Source organism: Aquarana catesbeiana, linkage group LG05 (genome assembly GCF_042186555.1).
Source record: "Aquarana catesbeiana isolate 2022-GZ linkage group LG05, ASM4218655v1, whole genome shotgun sequence".
NCBI lineage: Eukaryota > Metazoa > Chordata > Amphibia > Anura > Ranidae > Aquarana > Aquarana catesbeiana.
This window is the reverse complement of record NC_133328.1, coordinates 466337979-466363534: the sequence shown is the minus strand read 5'-3', so window position 1 is coordinate 466363534 and position 25556 is coordinate 466337979. Positions and strand designations below refer to the sequence as shown.

Here is a 25556-nt window from a genome sequence, read left to right as displayed (position 1 = left end):
CTGCCTTTGGCCAATCATGGCTCTCACATCAGATTGCGCTGTGATTGGCCAAAGCATGCCGGTCAGGTGCATGCTTTGGCCAATCAGCAGTCGTCAATGCACTGCGATCTTGCAGTGCATTATGGGACGCTCTGCTGCACTCCAATTTGCCGCAAACACCCCATATGTTTGGTTCGTTTACGAACAAACACCCGAAGTTCGAGTCAAACTTACATTTGATTCGAACATCAGGACCATCTCTAGCTAACACCTTCACCAAACGTATAGTGGGTCCACAATCGCATTTGTCCAAGACAAGCTGGAATATATTCTTGCCATATACCAGCACCAGTAATAACAAAGGTGTGTGGATTTGTTTGAGCCCCATACCATAACTTCATAAAGTTGGGAATAGAAAACAGCTTTAACAGACAACTTTTTTTGTTTAAGTTGTCAGTAGTTAGTATGTACTTTTTTAAAATGATAACTTATTAAAATATTAATGTAAATATGATAACAACCTGGTTTGGTCTGTGCAAGGACAGGGTCTGTCAAATCAGATGTCTTGCCAACACCAGCCTGATTCTCTGCCCTTACTCTCAACACATAACGAGTGCCATCATTCAAGTTTTGGACCTGGAATAGAAGAAATATTACCACCAGTCTATATAATGTTGTAAAAAGCAACAGGAAAAAGAGCTAAAACAACTTTGTAAAATGATATGCTTATAAGTAAATCAAAATGTAAGGAGAAAAATTATACATCCATGATCTATTTGTTATTGTTATCTGCACCTTTGAAGCCACCCTTCCCTGTCTGGCAGATGTTTCAAAGCTTTAAGCAGCAGACATTTATTGCTGGTGTGAGAGATAATCCTCAGATCAGTAAGGCATTTTGCACTGCTAAATTCCCAAAAATAAACACACAATAAGCACTGCTTTGCTTGAATGGTCAACCCACCTAGGTGCAGGAAAAACACAAAACTGGCTCAGTTACAGTGTTATATGCAAGCGATGTTATAGGGCTATAGCATGGAAACCTGATTTCCTGATCTTTAATTCTCAGGAGGTTAAAGAGGGAATTGGATAAATCTAAAGATAAAGTGGAAAATATATTTAAGTATCTTAAATAATTATTCAAGTAGTTGTAAACCTATAACCAAGTGTTATGAATATGCATAAGATAAAAACAAATGGGCAAAGCAAATAAGCAAAAAAAGAATTCCTTGGTCAAGTACATATTGTAAATTGCAAGTGCTTTAGCAAACTTCATTGCACAATCCTAACTGCTGTCATTTGTATTTGCATTAACTTGTTGATCCCTCTCAATTCAATTGCTTCTTCTTGCAGCCACTTCATGTGAGCCGAATGGGGGGGGGGGGGGGTCCTACTGCAACCACTTGGAACAGCAGTGAGCAAATTTGATGAGCAGGAAGTTGGGAAATGGGGAGGGGTTAGATCCCCTTTCAGGTTTTACATGATGTCTGTGGCCCTGTTGGGGAGCTCTCTCCTAATTTGTTGGTTTGTAGACAAATCAGGAAGTAAGTAAGAGGTTATCTCCTAATCTTTTCTCACTACCTTCCCTTCTGAAAAGTGATTGACGATTGATTGCTTTCCAGAAGCAGCTTTCAGGTACTGAGCAGTGGCTGATTTTTGTTTTTAGCAGAAAATGTTTTTGCATTGTAATAATGCAACACAACCATGATCCAAACGAATGGCTCTCGGTTGTGGCATGGTTCTATTAAATTCAATGGGCTAGTTTGACATGTTATACTGCCTGTCAAACTTGACATGTTTGGTTAAATTTTCTGCACTGCAGAGCTAAGCATTGGGACTACACTGACTCGAGCGCCTGCCATGTTCATTTGGAGGTTGGCGGTCGGGGAAGGTATGTTTTTACTGCACCACAAATACAAATGTAAATAAGGCCAAACAGGGACACAACTCACTCCCTACTATATCCAAAACTAAAAATTTTCAGTTATCTTTATTATTACAAAAACAATCTCTGGTAGGAATACTCAAAGTGAGAAAGAGAAGAGGGGAAAGCAAATTGATGTCCTCTGTAGTGTGTTGCTGCTCTTTCATTGTCCAATCATAGATTGGGATTGGTCTTAGACCAGGCTGTACTGCACACCAAAGTGCAACAGAGACCCAGAGAGGGCAAGACCAGTTGTGCTGTCTGGCTGGGGAGTCTGGATTTGGAGGAGTAAAAAGAAATTACAAATGCTTTGGCAGGTAAGACAGCTCCCTTTATTTTAGCTGTTTGCCTGCAGTTAAACTTTAATAAATAGCACACCAGGAAACATTGGGGTTTTAGTACATTTTTTACAGATCAGATAAACCTGTATTAGCTCTGAACCCACAGTTATACTCTGGGGTTTTCTTTGGATAGACAAAGATATTCAGTGAAAAGAGCTTCTAAGTGCAGTATGTCAACAATTTTATTAAAAGGCAACAGTGAAAAACACAGGATTACAGAGTAAACAGGCTCATCAATGTATGAAGTCCTCCTGAGATGGTCTTCCCTGTCACTGTGCCGGCCAGCAGCTGCAGGAACCGAGGGTCTGGAGGAGCAAGATGGCTGCTGCACTTCCTGAAACGACCGTGGAACACAGGGGGCATTAGTGACGTCAGCAAGAGGAGGTGACTAGTTTCTGAGAATGCTCAGAGGTTTTGAAGAAGGAGCCTTTGAGCATGCTCCGAAACTTGTCACCCCCCCCGCTGACATTACTTCCGCCCCCTGTGTTCCATGGTGGTTTCAGGAAATGCGGCAGCCATCTTGGTCCTCCAGACCCTCAGTTTCTGCAGCTGCTGGCCGGCACAGTGACAGGGAAGACCATCTCAGGAGGACTTCATACACTCATGATCCTGTTTACTCTGTAATCCTGTAAGTGTTTTTAATCATTGCTTTTTAATAAAATTGCTGACATATTACACCTAGAAGTGCCTTTCTCTGCATATCTTTGTCCAGAGCCTGCTTCTCTGCTGTAAGTGCTGCTTGGGTGCCTGTCAGCTTGCTATCCTGCTACTTTGGATGACCCTGAATGTGTATAGCATCTGGAGGACCCTTCTAGCAGAAGCTACTTACCATTCCTCATTTCAGGAGTTTTCTTTGCCTATGATCGGATGTCTGAATCAAACTAGCTTTACTGAGCTAAATTAATATTTACTTCTTGTGTTTTAAGTACGGAATGGAAAAATCTTTTCATTTTATTACCAGCACAGGTCAATCTAGGAAAAATGTTAATAAAATAATATTTGTTGTGAGTTGTGGGATTAAAGCATTTATCCAGCAAAAAATGTTTTATCTACTTTCATATAGAGTAAGGAAGAACCAGAATGCCTTTAGGGTTTTACTGCTATCAGGGGCTCAAATAAACAGATTTGCCCTCACTGACATCTGTTTAATCAGACAGGAAGGGAAGGGAGAGAAGCACCAGACACGGTAGCAGTAAAAACTTGACAGGCATTCTAACCCTTAGCCACTCTATCCAAAACTACCAAAGACATTTTTGTTGAACATACACATTAAGTATAAATTATGTTTTCAAAGTTCAACTGAAGCGAAACCTGAATGTTAAAGGGAAAACATAGCTGTGTGTTACCTTGATGTAGGTATTTGGAATTGGTTGCTCATTTACACTTCTCCAGTTCTCTTCTGGTGCATCTGCTTCTTTAATGTCAACATAAAAACCAGTAACTGGGGTACGACCCGTGTAGACTGGTGTCTTCCATAACAAAACCAGGGAGCTGCTTCTGACCTCAGTAAGATTGAGTTCATGAGGAGGTCCTGATGGATACAAGTTAATAAAGCCCCTTAGTGTCAGAGATGTATTACAGTTTAATGGTCACAGTAGTTTCAATGTCTTACTTAGTTTAGCTGTATTTACATTTTTTGCAGACCCATCTTTCTTAACCAAAAAAAATGAAATGTGAAGCATTTTTATTTCATGCTGTCATCATTTTCCCAAATAAAGGGCAAAAAATAATGAACAATGAGACTTATGTTTATCCTTAAAGTAAACCCATGGCCAGACATAAGCTATGAAATTACTTTTCACATTGAATAGTAGGAACCTGTGGTCATCATTTCTGGCTCACCCCTCCTGACCTGTAGGTCACAAATTCAATATTTGTCCATCACTATTCTTGGCAGCCACAAATCACCAGTAGTGGGAAATGAAAAGCAGAAGGAGCGCTATAGCTTATGACCACATGGTTATTTTTTTCTGTGCCACAATCTTCCCCCCAAATCAGTCAACAATGTTAGCAATGCACATACAGAGAAATACTGTTCCTAAAAAGGTGAGAATTGAGCATATTCACACATAAAATCTCTAACAAGGTAAAACAAATCTGTGTAATGAGCAGTATTACCTCTATATCCTAAAAAGCCTTATCCTTTCCTAAATATCATAAGCAATGCTCGAATCAAGCACACTTCAAGAGCTATAGCCTCAGTAACACTCATATTAATAGTCCAGGAGAATATAGGATTTGGTACCAGTACAAAATAAGTACAGTAGATAAAAATATAAATTGGATCATATATGGCCACTAACTCTAGGTCTAAACTTAGTTCTACCTCTGACCCTATGTTAAAGCTAACCCTAATCCTATCTCTAGACAAACCCCTCAACCTAATTCAAGTTCTAACTCAAAATCCAAAACTTACCCCAGCCTATATTTTCTCTAACCCCAGCATTTACCCAACCCACAAATTAAGAAATTAACTATAAATGAAGAAAACAGAGCAATGGCTATTTTTATAGTAGCAGGAGCCATCAGACTGACCTCTGCACACTCCCCTGTTATCAAGACTGTCAGGAGAAAGACATAACATTTCCATAATCTAAGTAGTGAATGCAGCCATTGTGTGGAACAGAGTCTATTTTCTAATCCAGAATATCTATTTGTATAATTTCATAGAAATACAGTTAAAGTCCAGTTTATATCTAATGTTAAATGTAACTGAATTACCTGGCACAGCAATGGTCCACTCTTCACATTTGAATGCTTTACTTGGCTGTGATGGTGTTCCAACTCCAGCCAAATTACAAGCAGCAACCTGATATTGGTACAGTTTGTTTTCTTTCAAATCCAAAACCTGTAAAACATAAAACAAAAAAATTGTAAAAACAGCTTTAGCTTATTTGACTAAAAATCGTTTTACTTGCTAAAAGAAAGTTGAATCATTTACATTTATCAAGAAAAGATTTTTTTTTATGTCCAATGTAATGTACTGAACCTTGTGTCTAGAATTCCATTGAACGGACGGCAATATATAGCTAAGTGGGCTTTGCAAATTTTACAGTAATTAACCCTAATTAGTTTTAATTACCTGTTATATCTTCTTCTTCCTTTAGAAATTTTTGTTGTTGTTCGTATGCAGTTGCAATGCCTCCAGCAGTTTAATGGACAATGTAATTGCATTTGTGCATCTGTCTGTGTTTTTGAATTATTAAGTTATTGTTATGCTGCAACCTGGACCCCCCCCCCCCCCCATTGTAATAATTGCCATTATTTTCTGCAAATCCTCCTTTTTTAACTAAGGAAGGATTTGCTCCTTCCTCGTTGTCAGTTCCTGCAATTCCTCCTGCAGGACACACACCAAAGTGAGGAAGACAATATACCTTTTGACCATCATCTATTGCATCATATTGTTTGCCTGAACCGTCAGCATAGAGTAAAGAAATTTGCAAATGCCAATGTTGGGTGAGTTCAGGTATCTAATGAAGTAGACAGTAACTGTCTCGGCTTGAATCAGTCAAGGCATAGAGATCTTAGGAAGACACTATTTCAACAATTTGAGACAGAATAGCAGTTCGTTTTTTTGCGCCAAATTAAACAAAAATACTATGTACCAGTTTTTATTTTACCTTGAATCTTATAGTTAAAAATTTAGGTAATCTGAATTAGATTTGATTAACTTATTTATACCCTTCCCCTAGCTTTTTTTAATATATCCCTTTTACATTTTTGTTTATTGCTTTTTGTAGCACTGAATTAAAAAGCTTGGGAAGAAAAGATGTGTGTGTCTGTGTGTGTCTGCGTGTGTGTGCGTGTGTGTGTGTGTGTGTGTGTGTGTGTGTGTGTGGGGGGGGGGCACATTAGCATCACTCCCCCTGCTCTGGGACATATTTTTCTCTTAAGACAGATTTAACCACTTAAGGACCAGCCTCGTTTTGGATTTTAGGTGTTTACATGTTTAAAACAGGTTTTTCTGCTAGAAAATTACTTAGAACCCCCAAACATTATATATGGTTTTTCTTCTAACACCCTAGAGAATACAATGGCGGTCATTGCAATACTTTTTTTTGCACCGTATTTGCGCAGCGGTCTTATAAGCGCACTTTTTTTGGAAAAAATTCACTTTTTTGAATAAAAAAATAAAACAACAGTAAAGTTATCCCAATTTTTTTTTATATTGTGAAATATAATGTTACGCCAAGTAAATTGATACCCAACATGTCATGCTTGAAAATTGCGCCCGCTCGTGGAATGGTGTCAAACTTTTACCCTCAAAAATCTCCATAGGCGACATTTAAAAAATTCTACAGGTTGCATATTTTGCGTTACAGAGGAGGTCTAGGGCTAGAATTATTGCTCTCGCTCTACCGGTCGTGACGATACCTCACATGTGTGGTTTGACCACCGTTTTCATATGCGGGCGCTACTCGCGTATGTGTTCGCTTCTGCGCGCGAGCTCGTCGGGACAGGGGGGTTTTAAATTTTTTTTTTTTTTATTATTATTTATTTTACAATATTTTATTTATTTTTACACTGTTTAAAAAAAAAATAAAAAATTGTGTCACTTTTATTCCTATTACAAGGAATGCAAACATCCCTTGTAATAGAAAAAAGCATGACAGGACCTTTTAAATATGAGATCTGGGGTCAAAAAGACCTCAGATCTCATATTTACACTAAAATGCAATAAAAAAAAAAAAAAAAAGTTATTTAGAAAAATGACATTTGAAAAAATATGCCTTTAAGAGGCGTGGACGGAAGTGACGTTTTGACGTCGCTTCCGCCCAGCAGTGTCATGGAGACGAGTGAGCGCCATCTTGGCCTCACTCGTCTCCAGACACACCACGGCACAGGACGCGATCGCCTCCGCCGCTACCGACGGCTCCGGTAAGCGGCGGAGGGCACCGGATCGCGGCGGGAGTGGGGGGGCCCCTCTCCCGCCACCGATAAAAGTGATCTCGCTGCGAATCCGCTGCAGGGACCACTTTTATCTGAAAGGCTGCCGCCGCACGAAAACGGGGATACCGGGGTTATGGCAGCTACCTGCTGCCATAACAACAATATCCCCGTTCAAACTTAGGACGTACATAGTCGTGCGGCGGTCGGGAAGTGGTTAAGTAACTAGAGAGTTCTTTATATCCAAACAAAAGAACTCGCTGCTCCAGGTGAGACAGGAAGCCTAATGATATCACGGGTGCCCGCCTTCGGCTCAACTCCGCATACGATCAACACTGAAGAAATGTCTGCACTCCAAGATCCATCAAAATTCTTATTTAATAGACGAACATCCCAAGTGTTACAAACAGTTCAAATGGTAGATTATGAATAAGCGCACCTGTTAGTGTGCGAAACGCGTCTACCATTTGAACTGTTTGTAACACTTGGGATGTTCGTCTATTAAAAAGGAATTTTGATGGATCTTGGAGTGCAGCCATTTCTTCAGTGTAGAGAGTTCTTTACTAAGTTGTTCTGCAGGTCACTTTCAAAAAGTCATAGTTTCTGCAATTCAGCTGCAGGTTTCAACACAACAGATAGCGGGATAAATGGTAGTTCAATCAAAAAATATATACAAATAATTTCTATGACAATGCATATAACTGCACGATGTTAAGTGCAGTAGTTTAAATAGGGCCTTTTAAGTTGTATTTTAAAGTACAATGCATGGGGTCCTCTGTTATATGGAATACCAACTCCATGGCTCATAGCTTCCTTTAGATGACATATCCAAAAGAAAAAGTATTAGAAAGACTAAATTACAAAAAGTCTACTAGCGGTGCTTTTTATTAGATCTCTGGCTGTGAGAAGTTTAGTAATAAAGTCTTTTTTTATTTTTTTCTGTAAGGGTGATGCTGTTTATTTGCATAATTAAATTTACAGTAATTGTGTTAAAACATTGAAATGTTGGTTTCTATGTGGAAACAGATTTTTTAAAATAATTTCTTATTACTTTATTTACTTTATTTGGTAACAATGGGTTGGCATCTCAAATTTTGGATCAAGTATGTTTATACAAGTATGTTTATTAGAGGTCTCTTACAAAAACAGGTATAACATATAAATATGTAGGAAACTAAAACATTTCTACAGTTCATTAATTACTAAGTTCAATTGACTATAAACACACAGAGGCTGATTTACTGGAAATGGTGAGTGCAAAATCTGGTGCAGCTCTGCATAGAAACTAATCAGGTCCAGGTTTCTTTATCAAAGCTTTGTTGAACAAGCTGCACCAGATTTTGCACTCTCCAATTTTATCAAATCAACCCAACAGTCTTAGAATTGCTTTGGACTGTTTATTCTTACCCTGTAGGCTCTGTCACTGATGGCCTTGATATTGGCTTCATGCCATTTTCCTGCAACGCCATCCACAACCTCTCTGAAGTTCACATAGTAGCCTTTAATGTCCACGCCACCGCTAATCTTGGGCTGCTTCCATCCGATAACCATAGAGTCACGGACACTCTCCAAAACAGTGATGTCGTAAGGTGCAGAGGGGGGTGCTGTTTTTTACATGAACATTAGGCAAGCAGTACTGGTTTATTTGCAGTATTACATAAATAATGCACAACGTTAGAAACAAGTGTGAATCATATTAATGTGAAATGAAGCAGTGTCAGGGAATTCCATATGCACTCTGTGATATTGCAAAGTGAGGGACCAAGATTTGTGAAAGCAGAGCTGCCTTTATCTAAGGTCAAATGTGAAGGTGCAATGATTCTTAATGGTTTCCATCAGGTCATGATTGATCAGCATAACTATATCTACAAATTCTATTTTGCTGACTGATATTTAACCAACTTCTATGTTTTATTCTGAAATGGGTTCAAGTTCCCCTTTGACAGCTGTCCCCTAGGGTGCAGGTGACAGGAATTCTATTGCCTTTTACTACTTTATGATTATCTATAATTCCTGAATTGTACATGAGCAAAGAGTAGGCTTTTTTTTTTGTCTTGCAAGTTAAAAATAGTGCATGCATGAAAACTTGCAAATCATTGTTAGTTGTCCTAAAGCATATTTTATATTATCGATATGTAATCATGAACAGTCTAATCCAAGTGATAATTAATCTATTCCTCACAGGAAATTCTCCCTAGGAACTACTGCCATACTTTGCCAGGAACCAGGTATGTTGTGACGTAGCCACCCCGCTTTTCCACCTCATTCAATTAGAGAACGCCTTGCATTACAAGATGTTCTGTGAATGGCAGCAGTGCTGAATGAATGACCCCCTGCAGTTACTAGGCAGAAGGTAGCTGCTCAGCACTGTACCTGGAAGACTGCTGCTATCACTGTATAGCAGCTACTACTACAGCTATCTGTGGCTTCCATAGGAATTGTCAAGTATAAGATATCCATGTTCACATTAGTCCAAGGTAGACCAATGTAACTATGCAATAAATTCTTACCTAAACTGGGTGCACAGTTTTGTAGGTATGCATGCATGACCCATTTTTAACTGGCAATTTCAGAGAGTTTTCAATAGAAAAAGAAAGAGAATGTATTTCTGCTTTAAGATGAAGTTGTTCTCTGAGTTTTAACCACTTGCCGACCAGCCGCCGTACTTATACTGCAACAGGTCGCTCTCCTGCGCGAACCGTTGGTCCCTGCAAATGAGATTTGCGTGCCCGCCGCTGACTGCCCGCGATCGCTGTATACAGAGGCAGAACCGGTATCTGCCATTGTAAACAAGGCAGATCTCTGTTCTGACAAGGGACATCTCAGAGATCTGCTGTTCCTAGTGATCGGGAGCAGTGATCTCTGTCATGTCCCAGGCAGCCCATCCCCCCCTACAGTTAGAACATGCTGAGGGAACACACTTAACCCCTTGATCGCCCCCTAGTGTTAACCCCTTCCCTGCCAGTGTAATTTATATATTGATCAGTGCATTTTTATAGCACTGATCAATGTAATAATGTCACTGGTCCCCAAAAAGTGTCATTTGGAGTCAGATTTGTCCACTGCAATGTTGCAATCCCGCTAAAAATCGCAGATCACCGCCATTACGAGTAAAAACAATTAAAAAAATATATAAAAGTCCCTAAATCTATCCCATAGTTTGTTGCGTAGTAAAGTAAAAAAAAATTTTTTTTTTCAAAATGATCACTCTTTTTTTGTTTATAGCGCACAAAATAAAAACCGCCAAGGTGTTCAAATACCACCAAAAGAAAGCTCTATTTGTGGGGAAAAAAGGACATCTGTTTTTGTTTGGGTACAATGTTGCATGACCGCGCAATTGTCAGTTAAAGCAACGCAGTGTCGTATCACAAAAAATGGCCTGGTCATTAAGGGGGCAAATCCTTCTGGGGCTGAAGTGGTTATATACGTAGTGTTGTGATAAATGTTCTACTAAAGACAATTTTTACTGTGGGGAAATATAGAACATGCTCTTTAAATATAAATGTGAAGGGCACTATTCAGGTAAGTGTTGTATATAGATCTTATGGAATTCGTTTCAACAGAGAGTAATATTTACAGAATACAGGAATAGATTAGCTCTTAACAGCTGAGAGCATTGTTTTATATTGTAGAAAAAATACTATTTTTCACCCTGTTCACCATCCCTAACTGACTGTGGTTGATTTACTAAAGGTGACTAGGCTGTTCACTTTGCAAGGGAAGTTGCACTGTGCAAGATAATTTTCCTCAGAGCTTTGTGAATGTGGTGAAGTTTAACTTTGCAAAGAATAACCAATCACATGCAAGGAAAATAAAAAAAAATAGCTTGCATGTAATTGGATGATGGAAACCAGCAGAGCTTCACCTTATTCACTAAGTTCTGGAGCAACTTACCTTGCCAAGTGAACAGCCTATCTCCATTCAGTAAATCAACCACACTGAGTCTAACATGATTAAACAGAGCTAAAATTTCACCAGACTTGGATATAAAATTACTCCTTGTTATAAAAAAAAATGTTTTGGATGATGTTGCTACTAATGTGTATTTTGGAATTGACAAAAACAGTCAAACCAATAAAAATTAAGTAATAAAAATCTAGCATTATTTGAACTGCTCTCTGATCTGGGATCTGCCTTCAAAATAGACATTAATAAATCGTATATAATAAATGAGTGCATATTGCTCTTGTTTGTCCATTATCAATGCTGTTTACATGAGAAGAGCAGTGTGTTTTATTAAGTCAAATATCAGAACAGCTGATATTTCTGTTAAATATTGCCCATTGTACCATAGGTAATCCACATTTGAGCTCCCCTGCACTAGCCATGGGTGAATTGCAATAAATATATCGGGGTAGATTTACTAAAACTGGTGCATGCAGAATCTGGTGCAGCTGTGCATAGTAACCAATCAGCTTGTTCACTCATGCAGGCAATACATGGGTTGAATTCTGAACGATTTGTCGAGAGAATCAAAAATTCTGCGTGCTTTGTAATTCGATGATGCCACCATTGATTTAGAAATTTGACCAACCAAGCTTTCAATTTCACCTCATGTTATTATGGAACAGAAATTTTCCAATTTTTCAAATTCGATGGCCGCAAGAAAATCGACCGTTGCTGAAGCCCTACTAATGGTCTAAAATCAGTATTCAATGGTGCGATTTTCGAACGAGAAATGGTTCGTAATTCAACAAGTGTATGGCCGACCTTAAGCTTTGACAATAAAACCTAGAAGCTAATTGGTTACTATGCACAGCTACACCAGATTCCGTGTGCATCGGTTTTAGTAAATCTCCCTCATTGTGTTCTATTGTGATCATAGGTGATTTTACGTTAAAATTCTTTGCATTTGATTGCATTCATTTTGGAATTTGTGGGATTGTAATAAAGTTTTTTTTTTATTTCTGGGCTCATATTAAAACTGTATTTTACCCATACAAAGTACAGTACACACAAACAAGGTGGACTGCATCAAACATGACCAGCTTAATTCATTGCACCAGAGGTTAATAGTGTGGTAAATAACTGACCACTTACCTGATCCAAATATATGTCTAGTCATTCATTATCTGTCATAATGTCACTTGTTATACAGTATAAGTTACAACAGCAAGCATGTGTGGTGTCTGATAGTGTGCGGATTTCATAAAAAAAGAGTGCTGTAATCTGGTACTTGGTGTTTATATACTGTAATAGCATATTGCAGATTCCGAAGACAGTACACTAAGGTAACAATATGATAAGGCCAAAAGACTTTTATTTTTTGCAAAATGTGGTACTTTAACATGTATAGGTAGAGCTGCTTTCTGGTTACTAGAATGATTCTGAAAGTATGAATGTATTCTATAGTGTCTTATAACAGTGTAATGAATAACCAGTGTAAGTCTGTCTGCTCTTTATATGAACAGTGTTTTTACTTACCAGATAGTTGAATGAAGAACATGTAAACAGTGAGTACCAGTCACGTAAACAGTGACCAGGAGACCCATGAATGACTTCCCTACTTACCTTTACCCCATCCCACTTCCCATATCGTATGTCAGAGTGCGGTATATTGTAACTCATTTCATCTAGCTATACACGGAGAGATCTTTCATTCATTGTGCCATACAATTTGATACATCCCCATTCTGAAACAAATGCATTGCTGCTCACAGCAGTTGGAATTATTTCCTTCTTATGTCATTCATTTTAAATAATGTTGTTTTTCCAATATTTTTTTAATGCTAAACACAGATCATTGCTTTGTACTGAATTATTGCAAGTACTAACAGTAGAATTGCTTTGGTATATTTGAGGACTAAAGAATAAGGCCATTGAAATTGAAACCTTCTCCTGTGGTTATGCAGATTCAAGTCAAAAATGAGGGATATGCATAGATTTTCCCTTGGTCCAATTCCTTTAAATTCCCCTTGTCGATCTAGATTTACTGCTGACTGTTCATTAACTTACTGATGCATTACGTATACACTATATAACCAAAAGTATTGGGGCGCCTGCCTTTACACGAACATGAACTTTAATGGTATCCCAGTCTTATTTCGTAGGGTTCAATATTGAGTTGGCCCGCCCTTTGCAGCTATAACAGCTTCAACTCTTCTGGGAAGGCTCTCCACAAGGTTTAGGAGTGTGTCTATGGGAATGTTTGACCATTCTTCCAGAAGCGCATTTGTGAGGTCAGGCACTAATGTGGACGAGAAGGCCTGGCTCCCAGTCTCTGCTCTTATTCATCCTAAAGGTGTTCTATCGGTTTGAGGTCAGGACTCTTTGCCAGCCAGTCGAGTTCCTCCACCCCAAACTTACTCATCCATGTCTTTATGGACCTTGCCCAACCCCTAAAAAACAACCCCACACCATAATCCCCCCTCCTTCAAATGATTTGGACCAGTATGCAAAGCCAGGTCCATAAAGACATGGATAGCGAGTTTGGGGTGGAGGAACTTGACTGGCCTGCACAGAGTCTGCATTGGCCTGCACAGAGTCCTGACCTCAACCCAACAGAACACATTTGGGATGAATTAGAGCAGAGACTGCGAGCCAGGTCTTCTCGTCCACATCAGTGCCTGACCTCACAAATACACTTCTGGAAGAATGGTCAAACATTCCCATAGACACACTCCTAAATCTTGTGGACAGCCTTCCCAGAAGAATTGAAGCTGTTATAGCTGCAATGGTTGGGCCAACTCAATATTGAACCCTACGGACTAAGACTGGGATGCCATTAAAGTTTATGTGTGTGTTAAGGCAGGTGTTCCATTACTGTTGGTAATTTAATGTGTGTTCATCATGAGAGATGCTCAAATATACATCACACTGGGCAAAAGATGAATCCGTGTACACTAATTTGAGCTTAATCAGATACCAGATATTTAGTCTGTGGGTATCAATACCCCTGTTGATCCCTGAATGGCTAGATTAGGATTATTTGGCTGATTGTTGCTTATCCCAAGATAAGGCCAATATTGGGCATGTCTAGTCTCTCTGTGCACTCTCTCCTCCATACACATTAAAATATTTGGCAGATTTGTGCTGTGGCGTTTGAGCAACTGAAAACTTGAAAAGTTTCTAAATAAGTATTTTAAGTGTAAAACAGTGTGGTACCAACAACTGTGTTTTTATTCTTCATTTTATTTGTCATTAGTTAAGTACAAACATAACACATTGTGGTTTACACTTCAATACAAAGTTAAGAAATGCATGCATACTTGCAAACCTCATATTCTGGAAATTCATGTTCACAATGTTTAACATCACGCATGTGCTCTAAAACTTCAAACAGGCACAAAGTGAAACATAGTATACTAGTTAGTATAAAGTCATCTCATTATAAAATATAGGTTTGACATGCAACAATAATTGATTCATGAAGATGTAAGTTAAGATCTCAAATTTCTATCCAATGATCTGTTAAATATTTAGGTTTATCACGTACCCATACACGTATTTAAAATGTATTTCTGTATTATGAGACAAGGTTTACTATAAACTCCAATTTAAAAAGAGGTACTCAGGGGTATAAATGCCAGATATGTCAAATGGACCTGTTTTTAAGGTTCCTTCATTACAAAGGGGCTGTTTTGAATTTCCTGAGACTGTTTCCTATTTCCACATCTGAAATGTATGTGAAATACAGAATGTTAAAATTATCTTTGGAGGATGTGGTTTTCTTTTGTAAGTCAGAGAACAATGAGCTAAAACACAGTAGTCTATAAACAGCGAAAGATGATCTTTCAATGCTCTAAACTGAAAATGACTTCTGACTTGTGGAATCTATTCAGTTTGCTATAGGCAGATGAACAGTCCTGATATTTGCTATTTATTAAGTGTGAACCACTGTACGGTGACCTTGCAGCATTGAGGTCAAGAAATCAACACTCTCTATATTCCCAAGTTTTTCCATGGTTTTCTGCTTTTTTCCAGTTTTCTCTTTCTAACCTATAACATTCTTCTAGTTAATTAGCTTTTGTGTATAGTGGCTCATAGATAGTACGGTTAGAGTAGGGTCATAGGTTGTAAGATCCACTGGGGGCAAAGAATAATATCAGTAATAAAAAATATACTCTGCAAAGCAGCATATAATGCATTGGTTGAAAATAAACACATTTTCACTCAATATTTTCTTAATAACGTATGTCTAGTTTTCTGAGCTGTGCAGTGTAGATTCCATCTTACTAAGAGCAAGATAATGGAACTGCTACAATCTTCTCTCTAGCTCTGCTACTAGCTGGATCCAAGGTAAACATTTCAATAATTTTTTATCAGCTTCTAAGTCACACATGTTGGAAAAATGTGTCACCTTCAAGTGAGCCCTTTCATGGTCCCAATTGCTGCATAAAATGTTCACATCTGTGACATTGCTTACAACTATCAGGCCTTGGATGGTCAGGTTAGAGGAGATATTTTTTAAAATGTATTAGCAGCAGACACTGTCCTCCATTTAATCTGGTGCAAACCAGAATGCCAGAAAAGCAGAATTGGGGAATATTCTACTGTAACAGGAATTGAGGAGTAGTGAGGAGTTCAATCCTATAGTCCATATCTTATTATGTAACAAGAATCTATGTTTCATTTGTTTAAACCTTAATCTTCTTTGAGGAGTACTACCATTTTCTTTAGTTGGAAAATAAGTTATATATTTAAGAAAAAATACAAGCACCCACGTAAATTTGCAGGCAGAAGGAGGCCTAAAAAAGGATTTACGATTCCCCAAATTTTACTTGGAAGAGAACTTTGGTAAAATGGCGAGGCTACTGTCCACTAAGGAGTAAGAGAAAAAAGTTAAAAAGTTGAACTTATGCCACACGTGAAGTGTTGTAGGGGATGAGGCAGAACCTCGGTTGTTGCTCTGGCCCCTTGCTACACCCACTTATCCCCACTAATTCCATAATATTTTTTTGCTGATTATTAAGTTATGTACAAGGTTTGCTTGCTGGAATAAATCTTTATGTTTCACCTTCAATATCCCTTGTACTTTGATGTACAGTATATCTTTAGCATATTGGTTTATTTTTTCTATGTGTATAAGTATTGAAATCTTCTATAAAAAATAATTGGGAAAGAAAATATTGAACTCAAAATTACAAAATGTGCTTTTCAGAAGTTTAGGACTTAGCCAACACACTATTTTACATCCCCATGCTGGTACAATTCCATTGTCAGTTTCATCTTTTAAGGTTGCCAAACTCTTGTTATTTTTTTTAATCTAGCATTAGAGTTATCTCTATTTATATAGTGCTGGCAGATTCTGCTGTGCTTTGCAGAATGCATACAACTATTTACATGCATTCTTGTACCTAGAGAATTTACATATCTACTGTTGTCATTCAGACATACACATTAGTAGAACTGTAAGTGGAAGCTATCTACTCAAACATAGGGAAGAACATGCAAACACTATGGCAGTGTCCCTTTTAGAATTCAAACCTAGGACTTTATCATAGGAAGGCATCTATGGAAATGATTTCTGATGGAATACAACAATGTCCCCATTTCTGTATTAGGTAAGATATAGGGAAAATATACTATTACAATAAACTATTTCTTTGTGACATCACTGGGATACCAGTAAAGGCCTGGTGTACAGGTCAACTTTCAATGTATATGCCAGTGATGGCGAATCTTGGCACCCCAGATGTTTTGGAACTACATTTCCCATGATGCTCATGCACTCTGCAGTGCAGTTGAGCATCATGGGAAATATAGTTGCAAAACATCTGAGGTGCCAAGGTTCACCATTACTGACATCCCATACCAGTGTGGTTGGGCTGGTAAATTCTGACTAACATACAGTGCCTTGATGTGAAATTGCACCAGCTTACTACCAGCCCTCCGGGACCTAGGTTAATTCCTAGAATTGTTTGTCCCTTCGTTTTTGTTTGCCTTCGGACAATGTTATCTCACTATGTGTACTGTATGCACGTATTCTTATCGTACATTTCTGCATGCTTTCTCCTTTCTTTAATCAATAAACAAAAATTAAACAAAAAAAAAAACATACAGTGCCTTGCAAAAGTATTCACCCCCTTGGCTTTTTACCTATTTTGTTACATTACAGCCTTTGTTTTTTTAATCTGAATTGTGAAATGTGATGGATCAGAACACAACAGTCTAAGTTAGTGAAGTAAAATTTGAATAATATATACATAAAACTATTTTTCAGAAATGAAAAAATGATGATTGGCATGTGCGTATGTGTTCACTCCCTTTGTTATGAATCCCATAAAAAGCTCTGGTGCAACCAATTACCTTCAGAAGTCACTTAATTAGTGAAATAATTTCCACCTGTGTGCAGTCTAAGTGTAACATGATCTGTAATTACATATACACACCTTTTTGAATGGCCCCAGAGGCTGCAACACCGAAGCAAGAAACACCACTAACCAAACTCTCCAAACAAGTAAGGGACAATGTTGTTGAGAAGTACAAGTCAGGGTTAGGTTATAAAAAAAATATCCAAATCTTTGATGATCCCTAGGAGCACCATCGAATCTATCATAATCAAATGGAAAGAACATGGCATAACAGCAAACCTGCCAAGAGACGGCCGCACACCAAAACTCACGGACCGGGCAAGGAGGGCATTAATCAGAGAGGCAGCACAGAGACCTAAGGTAACCCTGGAGGAGCTTTATGGCAGAGTGGCCAGAAGAAAGCCATTACTTTTAGCAAAAAACAAAATGGCACCTTTTGAGTTTGTGAAAAGGCATGTGAGAGACTCCCAAAATGTATGGAGGAAGGTGCTCTGGTCTGATGAGACTAAAATTGAACTTTTTGGCCATCAAAGAAAATGCTATGTCTGAAGCAAACCCAGCACATCACCCAAAGAGCCCCATCCACACAGTGAAACATGGTGGTGGCAGCATTATGCTGTGGGGTTGTTTTCCAGCAGTCGGGACTGGGAAACTGGTCAGAGTTGAGGCATCAAAACACAAAAAATCCCAAGGGGGTGAATACTTTTGCAAGGCACTGTAACACCCTATTATTAAAACCAATGGTTATGTCTCAGAAGTACTGATACTTTTGTATTGAATATTTACTGCTCAGTTTGTTTTTTAAGATTAGATTTATTGCCATTATTTTTCACATTTTTGCTACATCCTTCATGAATTTATTTCATGCTTAGATGGTGCCAGTAGACTCGTGAGTTTATTTCTGTTAAAATTAGAGTGATGGATGACATCAGTGATATGGAGGAAGAATGATAAGCAGTTGTTTCCTGCACTGCTAATGACTGGCTGCTCATGGCACACACAGTCTGTTTTCATAAGTTCTTGTTGTCACACTTACTTTGCTGCTCTGGTTCTCCATTTTGTGCTGAGTGTGTGGGAGCCAAGGACTCACTACTGGCACTTATATTACTTACTCCTGAAGATCCAGATATACCACATGTACTGGCTGAGCTGTTTTGGGGATTAGCACTGCAATCTGGCAATGCAGCTGTGGTGGGAGAATGCTGTGTGGACTCATGCCTGACTGCCCGGCATGCAGGGGAGTCTGTTAGTCCATCAGCAATAGTACTCAGATCAGGGCACGCACCATGTGGTAATCCTCCCCCTACAGCATCCAGAAGATAACAAAGATATTGTTAATTTCATTGTACATTCAATTATTCATAATAGAGACAGTGAGCAATGGAGGCATGGATAAATGCGGTAAAAGTTCCTCCTTTTGCGCAGTGTCTAGAACAAACGAACAAACAGCACAATTAAACATGCACATATTTCATTGACAGCAAGGAAGTGAAATATGTTGAAGTTATGGAAGGATCACATGAATGCAGGCATTAATAGAAAAAAGCGCTTATCAGCATAGCACAGGCTGAAAATTAATTTACTAACGCTATGAGTGATCATCTTGGCCTTGTATTTGTGCTGCATTAAATTTGTATTAAATTGCATTAAATTTGTATACAATTTCCTAATACCAGTTATTAAACTCTAATGTACATGCACAACATTTCCAAAACATATTGAATATATTTAAAGCAATTATACAATTTGCAGAAGCTTTATCTGCAGTACATTCACTATATCTCCCAGTCTACCTGGCAAATACTAACTATCCCTACTGCATGAACACATAAGGGACAAAATTAGCACATTTGGCAATATAGAGATAAACTAGTGGGATTTCACATAAAGGCTGTAATATACATATGATCAATCTAAGCACACTCCCCATGCTTGCCATATATAGTGTGGAACCTGCATTGCTATAGGGAACTTGGCCTGGGTTCAGTGACATAGCTAGTTATTAGGGATGAGCCAAACACCCCCCGGTTTGGTTTGCATCAGAAACTTGCGAACAGGCAAAAAATTTGTGTGAACACGCGAACACCGTTAGTCTATGGGACACGAACAGGAAAAATCAAAAGTGCTAATTTTAAAGGCTTATATGCAAGTTATTGTAATAAAAATTGTTTGGGGACCCGGGTCCTGCCCCAGGGGACATGGATCAATGCAAAACAAGTTTGAAAAACGGACGTTTTTTCATGAGAAATATTCCTTTAAATATCATGCCTGGGGGGTGTCAAAAGGGGGGCTTAAAAATGTCCCAAGTAGCATCAAAGAGACACCACATCCTGGCCCGGGCGCAGAGCTTGTGTGCGACCTGGGGTCCAAGGGCAAAAACCTAGAAGTAAAAATGCCCGCATATACCGGCGGGTGGAATGGTCAATATCATTGCCATGGCATTGGTGAGGAGGGTCTGCGAAAATCTTGGCTGGAAACTATGTTATATGCTCTTGGGAGATCTTTTTCACATAGATATTGACCATTCCACCCGCTGGTATATGCGGACATTTTTACTTATAGGTTTTTGCCCTTGGACCCCAGCTTGCACACTAGTGCTGCGCCCGAGCCAGGGCGCGGTGTCTCTTTGATGCTACTGGGGACTTTTTTAAGTCCCCCTTTTGACATGTCCCTCCAGTTATCTACATATATTATGAGCTAACCATTGGAGTGCTGCGTGTGAGGAGCTGGATGCGAGGTTGCACGTCTCCTATTTTTAAATTTGTGGATGCTCAATTGTTCTGTCAATGAATATAATATACCAATTTCTCCATTAAGAACCCTGATGAAGGAACTGTTCTCTCCGAAACGCGTCTGATTCAAGGAGATATGCTCATTTGTCATTGACCGTTTTTTATTCTGCATCCACGTTTAGATGCATTTATGTATTCTTTATATATTTATTTTTCCTTTTTTGATATTGTTGTTTGTACAATAAAATTATTTATAATCATTTTCTTTTGCTTTGTGGTAGTGCCTCCAAAGTCCCAAATCCAGGGGTATTTCTCTTTTTTCTTTTCAATAATTTAAAAACTGCATCTTGGATTTACTCGGGTTGTCTTTGTGTAACATTAAATTTTGTTTGATGATCTCAATCATTTAAGTGTGAGAAATATGCAAAAAAAATAAAAATCAGGAAAGGGGCAAATACTTTTTCACAGCACTGTGTGTGTGTATATATATATATATACACACACTGTGCTGTGAAAAAGTATTTGCCCCCTTCCTGATTTTTTTTTGCATATTTCTCACACCTAAATGATTCAGATCATCAAACAAATTTTAATATACTATATATATATATATATATATATATATATATATATATATATATACATACACCCACTAGAGCCTACAAATCTATACATGTTATACAGTATTAATAACCTATGAAAAAAAGCATTTTACGTTTAAAAAATGTGCACTCACTGAAATTGTTCTTTTTATATACATTTTCAATGCAGCACATAATACAAGATAAAGAAATGAACATAATAACAAACATGTCCACGTGAGTGTGTCTCATGCACTATGGTAAGAAATGTTAAAAGCATGCAGTTATGCTTACAGAGAAGATTATGGATAAGTAGAAGAACAAGATGGTTAGCAGTGTAAACAGAACCATAAAGCCTGGATTACCATCAACATGGATACCATAAGATGAAGAGATGGTGTCCTGCCATTGTGGGTAATGTAAAATACAAGGAGAGGTGATGGAATGTGTACAGAGGTAACATCAAAGATTAACAATGACTGGATTGTGATGGAGGATTAAAAAATAAGAGATGGGGAATCAGAATCTGAAATGGTGATGTTGGTGATACTGCAAAGCAATAGCAATGATTCCTTTAAAAAAATAATTATAGTAATGAGGAGAAAAGCAAATAGAAACATAAGAGATGAAAATCGCTTTGGGAAATAGTTGTCATAAAGTGACTTACCAATGGCAGCTTTGACTTCTATTGCCTCAGAATTAGAGGAGTAGTCACTGAGTCCTGCTGCATTGACAGCCCGGACCCGAAAGATGTAATTTTCACCAGTGAGAAGGCCATGGCAAATAAATCTGTGCATAGCAGACAAATAACATGCTCATTTTAATTATATAACTATGTATAGCATTACAAGGAATCTATTGTGTTTTTCATATACAAAGTACAAATGTAAACTGTATTTCTTTTTATTTATATACATATTAAAGTGATTCTGTCAAGTTATAAAAAAGATAAAGATGCAAGTGTCCTGCAATATAATAGTTATTACGCACGCCTCTCCGCATGTCCTACCTTCCCTCCATTTCAATCCTGCAGCCTCCATCAGTGTCTTTGGCATGCAACACTTCCAGTAGTGTTGGGTGCCTGTGTCCCCCTGCTGTACCCTGTAGTTTCTTCCTCTGACCCCTAGGTCACTGCTGAGTCCTGTAAAGATGCAGAAGATGAAGGACAGAACCCATGTGGAGAGGAATACAGGCATCCAACAATCCTGAAGGTGGTAACTACTAAATAGACTAATAAAGACTGCAGTGCTGGAGTGAATCCCAGGTTAGAGAAATGCACCTCTGGAGGGGTGTGCATAATTGTCAGGAAAGGTTTCACCTGCTGGTGGCACTGTTAGATCTTTGGGCTGCAGTACTGGTGTCCACCAGTACTGGTGGTCTCCTGGCAGTGTGGAGCCGATGTCATCTCCTGCGATCAGGTGTCACCTGAGGCTAATTGCAGGAGATGTACTTATACCCGGCAAACACTCACACACTTGCCTTGGTATTGTCCTTGAGCCCTGACCTGTACCTGTGATCCTCTGTACCTGAACCTGTTCCTGTCCCTCCTGTGATCCTGTTATCCTGTACCCTTGCCCTGCAGCCTGATCCCGTCCACCTTCTCCCTGTCCTGTGTTGCTCCTTGCCCCCATCTGTTGGATCGCCCGTGTATGACCCTGGCCTGGCTACGTTTACGATTTGGGTATTCCTTATCTGCTGTAAATATATTTAGTTTAGACTGTTATTATTTGTGGGTCACTGTTTGGTTGGTTGATTGCTGTACACTGTTTGGTATTGGAGGTGCGTTTAATCTGTATTCACTTATCTTTAATAAACTACATTATTCACTTTACATGTGATTGGTTCCCTCTGTTGCAGTCCACACAGTTCTGGTCGCACCTGTTCATGACAATAATACCTCTTATATTGAAGGACTCTTTCATTTTGATTTTTTTGTAACCTGACAGAATCACTTTATTATTTCAGATTTACCACTTTCAACCAGCAGTTGGTGCTATTGACTCTACTCTTCTTTTTGTCACCCCATTTATCTACTACTATATAATGGTGTATGTAATTTGATTTACTGACAAATAGGTCTAATTAGAGCCCACACATAAATTAATGAGTCATAGGAAACACATCCTCTCTGCTAACTCACATTAATTCTGTGGATTTTCATTTAAAAAGAGGCTGGCAACAAATAGGAAGGCAATGTATGACATTATTATTAGAATGCCCAGCATGCTCTACAAACAAAGTTTTATAGTAGCACCCTGTATTAAAGAGGTTGTAAACCTAAAAAAAATAATAAAAACCTGCAAGAAAAAGGCATAATGAGCTAGTCTACATCGCATACTAGCCCATTATGAAATACCTTAGAACAATGCCCTGCAGAGGCGTCGGCACAGCGCTGACATGGCCGACATCTTTCCAGGAGTTACTTCCGGATTTCGGAGATGATTGGCTGGAGCCGTGATGACGTCACTCCCGTGCATGCACGCGGTTGCCGCAAGTGAAGGCACGGGCCCTGAAGAAACAGCACGAGTGGGCCGGTCCTTCAGTGCGCATGCACCGATGACGTTGATGCACTGCGGCAGTGCATATAGTAAATATCTCCTAAACGGTGCAAGTTTAGGAGATATTTACAGACCTACAGGTAAGCCTTACTATAGGCTTAACTGTAGGTACATTTAAAGAGGAAAACTTTACTTCCTCTTTAAATGTTTAATTGTAAATCATCCTGACCAGTTTATAAACATGTAATTGTTAAAAAAAGATCTGAAAGAATACTCACTAAGAACCATGATAATTTAAGTAAGCCCACAAGTCACAAAATAGTACTAGCGAAAAATAAGCTGTGAAAGTTGATTACAAATTACCTTATACTACTTTAGTGAGTGCAGTTTATTAGGCATCAATACAAAAGTGTTCCTATGGTATATAACCCTAATCATTGCACTATGAATTATTGGGTCAGTTGGGTCAATTTTGTTATTTTTTCATTTGTAACCACTTGCCCCCTGGAAGATGTACCCCCATCATGACCAGGCCAATACGGCACTGCGTTACTTTAACTGACAATTGCACAGTCATGCAACGCTGTACCCCCCCCCAAAAAAAATGTCCCCCACAAATAGAGCTTTCTTTCTGGTGGTATTTAATCACCACTGCATTTTTTTTTATGCTCTATAAAGAAAAATAGACTGACAATTTTGAAAAAAAAAAAAACTTATAACAACTTATTACTATAAAACATATCCAATGAAAATATTTAAAAAAAAACAAATTTCTTCATAAATTTAGGCCAATATGTATTCTGCTACATATTTTTGGTAAAAAAAAAAATCCCAATAAGCATATACAGTCATGGACAAAAATATTGGCACCCCTGCATTTCTGTCAGATAATGCACCACTTCACCCAATTTGCAATTACAAATGTTTGAGCATTCTCATGTTTATTTCTTTTGTTTGTATTGGTATCACACAAAAAAGTGAGAAACAAAAAGCCAAATCTGATACTTTCCATGCAAAACTCCAAAAATGAACTGGACTAAATTATTGGCACCCTCAATTTAATAGTTGGTAGCACACGCCCTGGAAAAAAAAACTGAAATCAATCGCTTCATGTAAACATCAATAAGTTTCTTACACCTCTTTACTGGAATTTTGGACCACTCTTCTTTAATCAACTGCTCCAGGTCTCTCAGATTGGAAGGGTTCCTTCTCCCAACTGCTCTTTTGAGATCTCTCCACAGGTGCTATATGAGATTTTGGTCTGGACTCATTACTGGCCAGTTCAGTACTCTCCAGCACTTTGTCTTAAACCATTTCTGGGTGCTTTTTGACGTGTGATTTGGGTCATTGTCCTGCTGTAAGACTCATGACCTCTGACAGAGACCCAACTTTCTGACACTGGGCCCTACACTGCACCCCAGAATTCTTTGGTAGTCTTCAGATTTCATAATGTAATGCACACAGTCAAGACATTCAGTGCCTGCAGCAGCAAAGCAACCCCAAAACATCAGTGAACCTCTACCATGTTTTACTGTAGGGACTGTATTCTTTTCTTTGAAGGCCTCATTTTTCTGAAAACACTAGACTGACAGGCTTTACCAAAAAGCTGTAAATTTTGTTTCGTCTGTCCACAGCACATACTCCCAAAAGGATTTTATCTTCCTTAGTTAAGTTTTGGCAAACTCTAAATCTGGCTTTTTTATGTTTCTGTGTAGCAGTGGGGTCTTCCTGGGTCTCCTACCATACTGTCTCTTTTCATTCAGATGGAGACGTATAGTGCGAGCTGACACAGTTGTACCCTGTGACTAAAGATCAGCTTGAATTTTTTTGGAAAGTGGTCAATCCTTTGTTGCAATCTTTGATCAATTTTTCTCTTTCGTCTACGTCCAGGGAGATTAGCTACAGTGCCATGGGCTGTAAACTTTTTCACAATGGTGCGCCCAGTGGACACAGGAACATTAGGATCTCTGGAGATGGACTTTTTACCTTGAGAATTCCACATTTTTTGATCTGAAATCCTCAAGACAATTCTTTGCTGCTCTTTCTCTTCTCCATTCTTCGTTTGGCACACAGAGACACACAACATAAAGGTTGAGTGAATTTTTTACCATTTTAACTGGTTGCTGGTGTGATTTCTATATTGTCAGCACGTGTTACTGGCTACAGGTGACTTTGATTACAGGAGCATCACAAACTTGGAATGCAATTATTTCTTACAACTTTGAGAAGGTGCCAATAATTTTGTCCAGTCCATTTTGGAGTTTTGCCTGGAATGTGTCAGATTTGGCTTTTTGCTTTTCCACTTTTTTGTGTCATACCAATACAAACAAAAGAAATAAACATGAGAATGCCTAAACATTTGTA

The 25556-nt window shown here is 38.6% G+C and overlaps 1 protein-coding gene across 2 annotated transcripts in view; it reads right to left on the bottom strand.

The window, feature by feature from the left end:
- MYOM1 (myomesin 1) overlaps positions 1-25556 on the bottom strand; it is a 180638-nt gene that overhangs the window by 47905 nt on the left and 107177 nt on the right. Inside the window, exons 17-22 of one of the 2 annotated variants that reach the window (XM_073631423.1) lie at positions 21362-21483; positions 18418-18684; positions 8536-8732; positions 4963-5089; positions 3588-3772; positions 501-615 (exon numbers count right to left, since the gene is read on the bottom strand). In XM_073631423.1, coding sequence (XP_073487524.1) covers positions 501-615; positions 3588-3772; positions 4963-5089; positions 8536-8732; positions 18418-18684; positions 21362-21483 — 1013 coding nt within the window. The remainder of the gene's footprint in view (positions 1-500; positions 616-3587; positions 3773-4962; positions 5090-8535; positions 8733-18417; positions 18685-21361; positions 21484-25556) is intronic. The other variant, XM_073631424.1, reaches the window with a different exon arrangement.